The sequence below is a fragment of the Mesocricetus auratus genome, unplaced genomic scaffold (genome assembly GCF_017639785.1).
Source record: "Mesocricetus auratus isolate SY011 unplaced genomic scaffold, BCM_Maur_2.0 Super-Scaffold_100004, whole genome shotgun sequence".
Taxonomy (NCBI): Eukaryota; Metazoa; Chordata; class Mammalia; order Rodentia; family Cricetidae; genus Mesocricetus; species Mesocricetus auratus.
In genome coordinates this window covers 61,813,202-61,826,123 of record NW_024429189.1, presented here as the reverse complement: position 1 = coordinate 61,826,123, position 12,922 = coordinate 61,813,202, and the positions used below count along the sequence as shown (strand labels likewise).

At 39.9% G+C, this 12,922-nt stretch overlaps 1 protein-coding gene across 1 annotated transcript in view; it reads left to right on the top strand.

Annotated features, from left to right (window-relative positions):
* The window catches only part of Hsd17b12 (hydroxysteroid 17-beta dehydrogenase 12), a 130,430-nt gene that overhangs the window by 109,263 nt on the left and 8,245 nt on the right, over window positions 1-12,922 (top strand). Inside the window, exons 8-9 of the mRNA XM_040745905.1 lie at window positions 6,555-6,636; window positions 8,223-8,288. Coding sequence (XP_040601839.1) covers window positions 6,555-6,636; window positions 8,223-8,288 — 148 coding nt within the window. The remainder of the gene's footprint in view (window positions 1-6,554; window positions 6,637-8,222; window positions 8,289-12,922) is intronic.

Genomic DNA, 12,922 nt, shown 5'->3' with positions numbered 1-12,922 from the left:
AAGCTGTAGCCACTTAGAGTCTAAATTGGTAGAGTGTCCTGGAGTAAGATGCGTTCCTCTGGTATTTTCATTCTTGCTGTGAGAACGAATGCTTGAGGGACTAAGGCATGGTGTGAAGTGACCAGGTGTCAGACTGACTCTTGGAGGAAAAGGCAAAGTCTACTAGTCTTTTCAATGTTCCAGTTGTAATTGGGAGCCAGTAGAATATCCTAAATGTCTTCACTTTTGTTGAGAAATATGTGGTTGCATTTCCACATGTGAGACAGCACTGAGTGTAAATTTTAACTAAATTCTGTTTCCTTCTCAGAAGAATCTAAATGTTGCCTAAGCATTCGAAGAAAACCTGCTGAAGAGAGCTGGGTTTGAATGTTGGACTAGTTTGTCATTATAATTTAGCACTCCATCAGCTTTGACAGGGGAAGAATCCAGGACACACTTCTGTTAAAAGATCAGCAAGGCATGCAGTTTATGCATATCAAATCCCTCCATATGTTGTACCTCTTTCTACCTTGTGGGTGAGGAACTGTGGCATAGAAAGTCCATTTGTTGATCACATTCAATGACTTATTAAGAAACTTTCTCAGCAAAGTTTGTTGTATTTCTGTTCTACATGTATTGGTTGTATATTTTGATTGCTTTAGTAAAGTTACCCTTTAAAGCCTTCAAGCTGATTATTGACTGACAGTCGGGGTATGCTTCCAAAGGTAGGACATGAAAATAAATGGCAGTAATCAAGCCGTATCAGAACATTAGGAGAGATGGAGTAGAATCCAGTAAGGATGAAATTTGGCCACTGTCTTAATTGGAGTTTAGAGATCTGCAAACGGCATTATAAAGAAATCTTTGGACTTGGAGTAGGGGCTCAGTATTACATCATTTGCCTAGCGTGCCTTGGGTTCTATCTCTAACACTATAAGTGAATAAATAAATAATAAGGAAATCAAAGTTGTATGCCATAGAAGTGTTATGAAAAAATTTTAAAAGTGTATTGGTGAAAAGTATGTAAAGGGAAATAACGGCTATGAAGTCATTTCCTGGAGCAGAAAGTATTGGATGCATGCAATGACAAGCACAGTGTATTGCGTTAATTGAAGGTAACTCCACCCTGTTTAGGTCAGCGGAAGACTCAATGAGAAGGGGGGCCATGAAGCACATGATGCAGAGGCAGGTGTAGATACTCAGGGCCATCTCTGACTTGGCAATGCCACTGGTTACAGCTGACCCTGGATATGAAGGAACAGCATGAAGAGGGGAATTCATGCTCATCCAGGAGAGCTTAGCTTGGAGAATCCAGATGAGTTCAATCCTTGCCTTTTAAGAAATCAAGTTAATTTAAAACTGCAGTTAAGAAGCCAACAGAAGCTGTGGAAAACTGGGATCAGAGGAGGGGGAATGGTGCTTGTGGTGTGGAGTTTACTAATCAGTACTTTGTGATAAAAGGAACATTTATGTCCAGTGGAGTTTTAGGAGTTAGTGAGTATATTAGTAAATACGTGCTGATTGCAGTAATAGATTAACCCATAACTTCATGGCTTATCAGGGTAAAGATTTATTTTCCCCTTATTTCTCTACTTAGTCCGTCAGGAATCTCAGGCACCTTCCATTTAGGGGCTCCAACATCAGTCTTTAAGTGCGTTACTCAATGAGAATACCAATCCTATGGAAACTACTATAGAAATAGGCTGCCTTGGGGAGGTGTAAAGAGCAGCTAGAATGAAGCACTGTCCTTTAGAAAGAGCCCTTTGTTATTGGTTTCTTTACCCTCTTCCCTTTCAGTGATTCTATCTCTAAGGCATACGATTTGTCCAAACCTTCTAGAACTATAACCAACCATCACTAAACAAGTATCAATAATCAGACTAATGTATTATCACCATACATATAGAAAGTGCATAATTACATTATCAGGAAACTTGCTCTCTACTTCCCTGGAATTATAAACATTGTGTACAGCTGGAGCCGGGAGGTGGTTGCTATAACAACCATGGAAAGGCTAAAAATAGCCTCTTTCATATTGTACTGCTTAAGGTGGAATTATGACATGTTATGGTGTTTTAGGGCAGGTAATTCTCATTCATGTGTTAAATGTTTGCAAACTTCTTCAACAAAGCAATATTTGTATAGTGTGAGCATTTGACTGCTGTCTCTAAATGTATGCCTGACCCCATGTTCCACAATTCTTTTCTGACATTGAGCTCTGTTTTGATAGTTTTTCTGTGTTCTTAGGAGTCAATTAGAGAACTGTCTACACCAATTTCCGTTTTTCCATCTAAGCTTAGAAAATTCTTTAATGACCCTGCAAGAGTGCATTTCTGTCTTCTCTCATGTGTAGTGGAAATGTAAAGACGTGAGGTGGAGTCTGTATTTCACAACTCTGTGTCTGGTTAGCAATCTCCACTGATTGACCTTCTGGCTCCCCTTCCTTCTTCCCTCTGCTGCAGGGTGGGGCAATGCTCCGGTCCTGAGTCAGGCCAGAATTAGTGACTCTTTCAAAGGAAACTATTCCTCCACGGCGACAGTATTTGTATAGAGGTGAGGACAGTGAGGACAGGGATGCTACAAGACCCTGACAGAAGAGTGAGGTATTTATAGAACAAAGCCTGGCAATTTTTTTTTAATTCAGGTGACAATTCAAAGGAGTCTCATGGTGGCGTTGCCCAAGTCTAAGGGAATCCTAGAGAGCTCAGCTGTAAGGAAACTGTAAGCTGTTGAATTTTACAGGACTGGACAAGCCTATTGATTGCCTTCTGGGAGGACTAATAAGGGGGTGACTGTGGAGATGAAGAGGCATGTCCTTAAAGTGGAGTTGATCATTCTGCTTTGTTTCTGCAGCATTTTAGTTCTTGTAGATCCTCAATAATCTGTACCTCCAAGTCACCATCACATGATGGCTAGTGAGTAAACAATGTGATCAGTTAAAAATATTGCATCACAGAAAATGTTGCTTTATTTGTTTAGTTGATGTTGTCACAACAAACTAGGAAAGGTGTTGAAGTATGTGAAACATGGATCTTCAATAATAGAACTTCATTATGAATGAGCTTTGGGAGCCCATTCCAAATAGAGGGATGCTCTCTCAGCCTGGACACATGGGGAAAGGCCTAGGTCCTGCCCTGGATGAAATGACAGACTTTAGAGATCCCCCCCCCCCAAGGAGGGCCTCACGGAGAATGATGTGGGGATTGGGTGGGATGCTAGGGGGCTGGTGAAGGGACAAGGGAGGAGGGGTGGGAGAGGGAGCTGGGTCTGACATGTGAAACATTCACGTTTCTAATTTAAATAAAAACATATATTGAGAAAAAATAATAGAACTTCAGCAGAAATTCTTAATGTGCTTCCATTGTTCCCAAGCCTCCAGAAAATGAGAGATTAACCAGCTTGGCTTATGTTTGTCTCTGTGTGCAATTAAGCGTAGCCTATTTTGCCCTTCTGCTTGATATAACAGAGTTGTCATGAGCCCGGCTGTACCATGGAAACTGGTTTGACGTCACTAATTCTGCTTAGATGGAGTATTAGAGCTAGACAAAGTAGTTAATTGTAAAGATGAGTCCTTTGTGCCCCCCCTGTCCCAAATGTTTACCCCCACTTCTGCATGAGGACATACATTATAGAGATTGTGACAGGGAATATTAGTGTTGGATTTGGGATGCAAACAAAATGAAACAGAATATTTTTTCCTTGGAGGAGAGAGGTTTTAGTGCTGTTATTGGGGGTCATAGGAAGGTCTTTGATAGACAAATATGCATGTTGCCAACAGTTTGACAGACTGGCAGGTGGAGTGCTTTCTCTGCTGTCTTTCAGATACAAATATGAGTTGACTGTGTGTTTATCTACTCACATCTAGTGCATTCTCATTTTATATAGTACTTTGACAGTCTTAAATATGTTTTAACGTAGTTTGAAATATAAATACTTTATTTTTTATGAAGTACTTGCAAATTTTGACCTGGTAGCTCTACCCACTAGTAATTTTCTTTCTTTTCTTCTTCTCTCCTCTTCATTTTTCTTCTTTTGGATTTTTATTTATTTTTAATTAAAAATAAAGAAAGAAAGGCCAATGTATATGCCAAGAAAGACACTGATTCTTTTTCACTGAGGTTATAGATAGCTGTGAGCTTCCATGTGGGTTCTGGTGACAGAACCTAGGTCTTTACAGTAACATTCAGTGTGCCAAGCCATCTCTCCAAATCCTAGAAATATTCAATCACAGTAGAATATTTGAGAAACAAAGATCTTAGTTACCTCAAGAAGTAAGTAAAAGAATGACTTCATCATCGTGACATGTTAGATTGTTGATATTATTTTGTAAAATGGGAAAAGAGTTTTTATTATCTTCAAATGACTTTTCCTCTGTTGAAGCCATAGCATTAAACCTTTACCTTAAACTCTGTATATCATTTTGTGAGTAACAGAATTAAAAATGTGACTTTGGTTCAAGGGTATATGCAGCCACCACAGCTAGCAGAGTTGTGACAGAACAGTCTGGCTCTAAGCAGGCTCTAAGTGGCAGGCTGCAGCTTCAGGGACAGAATCACCTGCATCTACTTCAGACAGGCTTTCTCCCACCTTCCAGTGTATAGGTGAGGATGGAGCAGTTCCTGGTTAAGGGGTAATGGAGAGTGATTGTGAGGTTGGAGTTGTTCCTCAGGAGGCCTGAGTAGCCGCAGCTCTGTGCACTCACCCAGCCTAAAGGTTATATGTTCTAAGATAAACAGATTTTCCTCATGTTTTACAGATTTGTTGACTTATTTTACATGTAAACTACACATTTGTCTAAATTGCGTGGTCCAGTCATTTTCAGCATAGTCAGAGCTGGACAGCTGTCACTGCAGTCTAATTCAGGAACACTTTCAACACCCTAACATGGTAATTTTGAAGACATAGTTATTATTGTATTTTATCAAGGGAACCATCTTTGATTATAATAAAAAATTGTTTTGTTCCACTTTCATCAAAGGAATTTCTTATAGGTGTATAAAATGAAATGACTAAGTTTTTATTGCTAATTTATCATTTTCTTTTATCTAAAAGGGCTGAGTTCTAACTCCTGATTTTTAAAAAAAATCTCTTTTTGCCTTAAAAATAAGATAACAATATAAGGATGATGTAACTAATACATTAGTCCCTTCTACCTTAAAGAAAAAAACTTAATATCATTCTTAAATTTGAAATTTTATTTTTATCACCAAGATGTTAGTGAATTTCACTATTTAGGAAAGTGTGTGTTACTAATAAGGACTTCTGTTTTTAAACAACTGACTAGTCTCTGGTGACACATAATGAAGCAGAAGGCCCAGACTTCCCTTTGATAGTTGCAGTGGCATCTTGCCTAAAGACTGACAGATGGAATGGTGACCTTTGGGGATTATTTCTTTTTAGATTTATTCTAAAATAGCTCATATATGCCATTTAATCATGTTTGCTGTGCTGTTTTACATAAAAGCGGTCTAGAGTTCTCCTCCCTCCATGAAATAGAAAGGGAAAACAAAAACAAAAATAAACAGAACTTAGGAACAGAAATCCAGACAGAGAACAACAGCAGACTGTGTAGAAGGGAAGAAACTGAGGTGTGAACCAGAGGTGGGTGGGGTGAGGTTTCAGTAGCCAGGGAAGAGGGGCTGGGCTGAAGTGTAGGTCGATTAGTAGAGCACTTGCCCAGAATGGGTAAGACCCTGGGTTCTATTCCCAGTGTGCCTTTGAGAAGCATGCATTTGAGAGAATAAGTTGGTAGCTAGTGTTCATATTTCTAAAGTCATAATTCATCTATGCTTGTTGACAACTGGGGTGTTTACAGCGTTGTTTTTCACAAGCTGATTTCATTTATTTGTGAAAACAGAAATTTCTAGTAGTCAGTCTCTTAACTTTCAATAGTCTCTAAAAAACAGGAAGATGTTGAACTTTGTCTTTTGGCAATACAATGTAGTTAATAAAGTACAGAAATATAATTTTCAAATTAGCTCTTTGTCCAAATATTCACAGCCTAGCTAAGTTATAAAGATGTCATCCATTGTTATAAAAGTTTATGAAATACTTGATTGTGTGTGGACAAAAGTGAGCTTTGGTGTCTAGAAGCTCAAAACTTTGTTGAAAGGAAAGTGTTTACAATACATAATGGACTGTTGCAGTAGGCAGTGTAACAATGTGTCAGAGCAGAGGTGTCTGTGTGGGTGTTAGTTTACTTTTTCTCTGCTGGGATTGACCTCAATGCCCTCTCCACATGGACTAATCAAGCATTCTACCACTAAACTACATCCCCCACTACGTAAGTGAGAATTTTTGATATTGTGGCCACAGAGGACTCTAGAAAGTATAGAGGCAACTAAAAGAGACTAACTAGATGATCCAGTCCTGCTTTGGATTACTAAAACTGGGAAATGAGCTCATTGTAAAGAAGAGCTATTTTTAGTTCATTGAATTATGCTTCATTCACTGGCCAGACATACCACGTGCTCATGAGATGCAGGGAGACGTGTAGCAGCAGCCTGCTTGCTCTGTTTCTGTCTTGACTATAATTCAAAAGCAAATGTGTTTACATGGTGTGTTTTCAATTCTAGGTCTAAAGGGGTGATTGTCAACATTTCATCTGCCACTGGCATGCTCCCAATTCCACTCTTGACCATTTACTCTGCAACCAAGGTGAAAAGCATTGCAGTAAATATGTCAGTATAAGGCTGAGTTGTGATTTTTAGTCTGAGCAGTTAACATAGTCAACTTTGTTGTTGAAATGCTATGCTTGGTAGTTTTCCAGTGGACTAAGAAGGACAAGAAGATGCCCCACATGGGTTTCTGGAATACCACAGATGGATGTAGACTTATGGAGTATCACAGCCACTGTTTTTGTTCCCTGGTTGCTTGTTGGTTTTAACAAGGACGTTTATGCTTTCCATAGAGACCTAGCCTAAGCCAGTCTGTCCAATTGATAGAACCTGATACTAATGAGTCTAAAGTCAGAGTATTGGTAACATAAACAAGTCAACCTCACACAACAAGGGCATGCATCCTGCTAGTACCACACATAAATTCAGCAGACAAGAAATAGACCAATGGCAGTGTGAATATTCTGCCACGTTATCCAGAATTCATAGATGCTGTCACTTCTAGAGTGTGATAGGAATTTTCCAGAACTGTATACTCTGTCATCATACAGCCTTGACATTCACTTCCTTATATTACTGCTAGGTTAATAATTTAGACTACATCTTCTGCTGTCTACAGGTCAGTAGCCCCAACTATATACTTCATTGAAGCATGGAAAATATTTCTGAAGAGAAAAGAACAACCATTTAGTTGTTTTAAAGTAGTAAGCCTTTAGGGGAAAATAGGCAAATCATAATACATAGTAAGAACTTATAGTAAGCCAGGCATTGGTGGCGCATGCCTTTAATCCCGGCACTCGTGCGACAGAGGCAGGTGGATCTCCGTGAGTCGAAGCCAGCCTGGTCTACAGACCAAGTTCTAGGACAGGCTCCAACTTGAAGAAAAAAAAAAAGAACTTATAGTATGGCAGAGAAGGGAAAGTGCAAAACACACCTCCTCTTGAGAAAAATCAGTCTTCTGAGACTTGGCACAGCCTGACAGCCCCTAATCTGCCTACCTTCTCTATGGCTAGAACATACTGTCAACATGTTGACATATCTTACGTTAATTCCATTATCTGGTGTGTTCTCATGGAGGTAGACTGTTGCCAATGGAGACCTTCATTGGGTTGTCGTTAAACTTGGCATTTTAAGCCTGATACTGCATCCACATTTGAAAAATAGCTTGCACCATTTACAGATGAATTTACAGTTGTGTTATCAGAGGGCTCTCACCTTCATGTCTCAAATCATGCTGTGTCACAGGACCCAGCAGCAAAGCAGAACTGAACAGAATTCACTCTGGGTTTCTGCTTGAGCAGCAAGTAGAGAGTGGAAGTACATCCTTTGTTATATAATGATTTTTTTTCTTTTGAGGGGGAAATAATTTTCTGTATGTGGGGAACCTTTTATTAAATCAAAATTGGTTAAATATTGAATTTGGTAAAATAATGTCATTTATGGTAGAAAAACCTCCTGAGTTGTTAAGGTATTTTTATCTCTTCTGCATTTGAAATGAAAGGAATGACTAGAAACAGTAGTGTTAAATGGTTAATTTATTATTTTGTTGTTTCCATGGCTACGCTCCAGGCAGATTGATGTAATATATTATATGTGTTTTCTTTCTCACTCCCACCTCCCTCCTAGGCTTTTGTAGATTTCTTCTCTCAGTGCCTCCATGAGGAGTATAAGAGCAAGGGCATCTTTGTGCAGGTAAGTGGAGTTTGTTTCAGTTAAGTATCCCTGTTTTTGTGTGGTTTCCACAGCAACAGTTGCTGTCTTGGCAACGAAAGAAAATCACATTCCTCAGTAAGCGATTGTGACGTGAGCACTCCCTTAGAGACATGGTTTCTTTTCTCTTCTGCTCTTAGGACTAGGTTTTTTAAAATTAGCCTCTTAATTTTTTAACTAGGATATCTGAACTAGAACTAAATATGAACAATTAAAGCATCATTGTTGTGGATGATTATTATTCTCATCATTTATTTTGAGTCAATTTGACTCTTTAAAATTGTGGTAAAAAATGCATAACATAAAACAAGCATTTCCAACATCTGTAAGCATGCAATTCAATGGCATGAATATATTCACACTGCCACCATTCTTCTGGATCTTTTCTTCGTCTCCCCAAACTGAAATCATACACAATTAAACACTAACTTTCCCTTCTTTCTCCCCCAGCCCCTGGCAAACACCTGTCTCCCTGGTGTTTCCTGTTCTTAGTCCATCCTGTGAATACAATCGTTCAGCATTTGGTCTTCTGTGATCAGAGCACTAAGTGTTGCATCTTTGGCTCATTTCACATGGCACAATGTGGTGATTAGGGCTAGACAGTTAACCTATTTTCCCATGTTGATCTAGGACTCAAATTCAGGTCTGGTTGCGATGAGAGTCCTTGTTCCTACCACTAGGCTACTGAACCCATTCCTACTCAGGAAATGATGAAAACAGAATGTGTGAGACTGCTTGTTACCAGATAATCAAACTAGGCCTAAGTTGTCAGCTGTATTTCCTAAGCCTTATTTTCAGTAATAATGAAGATAAGTAACCCATCATGAGGAAGGGTGAGACAAATGTTCCCTCATCTTTAGGGTCCACTGAAAGCCCACTTCATCCAAACCCTCTCTTTAGCTTGTTTCCTGGGGATATCTACTGAGCACTGGCTCAGTATTGTTTAATTTTCAGCTCCCTGTATTTATAGGCCACATTGGGGAGGACAGGGTTTTGTAGAATACTGAGTTTTATGCCTTTCCATGATGATACCATTTGTAATGCTGGTAACTGGAATTGTCCTGTAGATTGAATTTTGTAGCAGGGAAGCCAGTAACATTGGTAAGAAGTGAGGCTCCTATGCCACTCAGTGTTATGCTGCTGTTTTTCTGTGAATTTGGTCATCTTTAAGCCAACTGAGACTCTGCAGGAACTGTAAAGGTCCACTGGCTGGTACCCTGAAGGCACCAGTGCCATGAAGTAGCATTACCTTGAGAGCACAGAAAGCAGTCCTGGGAGTAGCGAGACTGTCCCTTCTCTCTTTTTCACAGCCTGCTTTCCTCAAAGGTAGCTTCCTTGCCTTCTCTGCCTGATAGTAACCTGCGGATGACTAGCAACCACCCAAAGTAATTAGTGTCTGCCTTCTGAAATACCATATTTTGATGAGCTTGTATTGTTCCCATTAATGAATTTTAAATTATTTAATTTCATCTATCATTGTCTTTCTTCCTAAAATTCACTTGGGGTCTAAATTTAGAATGAATTTGTTAAGAAAAGGAAATTTCATATTTATGAAGAAAAGCGTGGCTGTCTTACTGTGGGAATAAATCCCACAGCACTTGAGTGAAGCAAAAAGAGCCCATTGCAAGCTGAAACTTACCTATTTTTCTCTGAGTGGTATTTCTGTCTCCAGACTGGGGACTTGGGGGATTGAATGGCTCGTTCCACCTCCTGTTCCATCCCATGTTTCTTGGATGATCTCATTCACATAGAGATCGGGTGCTAATGGCTTCTCCCACTGACCTCAGGTGGCTGTACCTGAAGTTTAGTATTGAATTGAAATCCCATAAGGCTGTTAGCAGTCTAGAACAGACCTTGTAGTGCCTTCTTCATGTTCTGCGCTTTGAAGTACCCATGAATAACCTTTAGGTCTGTTTTACATTTCCTCCTGAGCCCTGGAAGTCCATCACTGTCAAGGCTCAGATCATAGTTCGTCTCCCCTCAGTCTTTATCTCAGACCTACACATTGGATTTCCGTTTCCTTTCTGCTTCCCTGGGCCTCGCATGCCTCTATCTGCTGCTCCGTGGCCTTTCCTTGACCTGCTCACCAAAGTGACTTTTTTGTTTGCTTGTTTGTTTTGTTGAGATAGTGTCTTACAAAATAAAAACAGACTGGCCTTGAACTCACAAAGATGCACCTGCCTCTGCCTCCTTAAATCCATATACCACCATTCCCAAGTTTCAATGTGTTCCTGAATAAAGGTACTGTCTGAGCTTTGCTAATATTCTCAGTATTTTCTTACAATTAAAGACCCATGGGGAGGGCATCCTTCAAAGAACAAAACTCACCTGGAATCTAATTGGTGAGAATGGACTATAGTTCCTGGCTCCTATCTGCTCTGTACTCACTAGCAGTGAATGCTGAGCAAGTGTAAAATACCTGGGACTAAAACTCAGCTTTCGCAGTCCTCCTAGTTTCCTTTTTAAGTCCGTTTTACTTATACTTAATTTTAAAGTTTTTTTTTAAGTTGTAGGAATAGAAACAGAGCAAAGACCATTCTCATTCATTGGCTCATATTTCACTTTTGTTACTGTTTGACTCCATTTATCTATCTATTAGGGAGTGAGTTGCATATATTCTTTCACTTTGCCTCAAATTCATGAGTGTACATCTAAAAATAAGGCTGGGACTGGAGAGATGAATTAGCCATTAAAGGCTATGCTCACGACCAAAAATATAAAAATAAAGCTGTTAAAATAGAGTTAACTTGAGATTGAATGTTGAAATGATGTTATTGAATAGATAATCTGTGCCCAGTTTTTTACCTGTTCATTTGTTTATTTGTTTATTTTACTTTTTGAGGCAAGAGCTCATTATGTATCCCAAGGTCAGCCTTGAACTCAGTTCTCCTGTCTTTGCCTCAGGGGTGCTGGGATTGCAAGCATGCATCATCACACCCAGCTCTACAGTTCCCTTTTGTTTTGCTGGTGCTGGGAACGGAATGTAGAACCTCTAGACAAGTGCTCCACCACTGAGCTATGCCGGCAGCCATCATCCTAGCAAAGCACTGTCTAGAAGTAGGTACTCTGTTCTCCTATTTCTAGGCTTTCCTTCGATCTGGCCTCTGTCACTCTCTGATGCCAGTGACACTTTGAAAGAGCACAGCACTCCTCCCCATTCTTCTGTCTTGAGCGTCCCTCGTTTGGGGCTTACCTGATATACACATGACTACTAGATTCAGGCTATAGTTTCTATTCATAACAGGAAGAATATACTGCTGGGATACCGCTGCTATCCTTCTTGGGATAGCACACGGGAAAACAGGAGTCTCTGTCTGTTGCACTAGGCCATCAGTGGGGAAACTCATTAACACATGCAAATATCCTACTTCCTTAGACAGTTTACCTCCAATTTAACATCCTATACTCTTTCTTCACAAACTTGCCTTATGGAGAGATATTCCATTTGGACTTTTGCTATTTCAAAGCCATAGTCAAAATGAAAACATGGTGACTTTGGTGCTCCCTTGGTTCAGTCTAGTTTTATGCGAACCCCATTTATTACCTGTGTACTTAGAGACAGGGAGGAAAAGACACCGAGCACAGAATCAGCAAATTAAGGTATGAGTTCTGCTGTCATCACTCAATGGTCATTTGACCTATGCAAAATTGCTTTGAGCCTTAATTTCTGACTTCTGAAGGCAAACAGGATGAAAGATGTGACATATATAAAGACATCAAAAACTTGGAAATAATAGTATAGAGAAGACAGAGAAGAAACATGCATTTATGAAGCACTAACAGTATACCCCATGCTCTTTCATCATTATCTCATTTGCGCCTAATATTAACCTGACCCCATGTGATAGACTGGAAAATAACAGTTGACAGTTGTACGACTTACTTAAACTCAGTGATGTTGTTCATCAGTGAGGTAACAAAGGTAAATAAGATTCAAAATCCCTGCCTCAAGGCACACAGAGGAAGAAGACAGATATTTATACACGTTACCCATCAGTGGTCTCAAAACAAGAGATCTGTGTATTCACATTTCCTCAGTCAGGAAGTATGTAGAGTACATTTTGGTGTGGCAGTTGGGGATACAGTAGCAAGAAAGACAGTGAACAAGAAAATAGGGATTATGATGGTTCCATAGCATCACAGTACTGTGGAAACTTCTGGAGGCTGTGCATCTCAGCAGGTGGAGAAAGTGGAGGGAGTTACTGATGCAGGCTTATGTAACTACAAGGCTGCGAGTGTGCAGGCCTTGGTTCTCAGTGTCGGTGGTATCTGCACCATGCAGTTTTTCTCCCTGAACCTGGAAAACAATCCTCAAATGTTATACACCAAGAGAGCAGTTGCCAACTGAATTTGGCCCCTAGGGTTTACTTTCCTGACCCTGTATTAGAGGAAAGGTGAGGAAGCAGGATGGGACTGCATGAACCTGAGGAACCTAATTGTGGGTTTCAGCTACGCTCAAGTCAAAGTGGATATTCTTATCCTTAGGGAGACCAAAGACAATACCATTTAAATCTACACTTAACTCCAGGAAGAAACCCTGTGGGTTCCACTCCATGAAGTTGCTGCCTTCTAGTGCTTTGGTTTTTGTGATGAGAGCTGATAGTTAATTCAGTTTA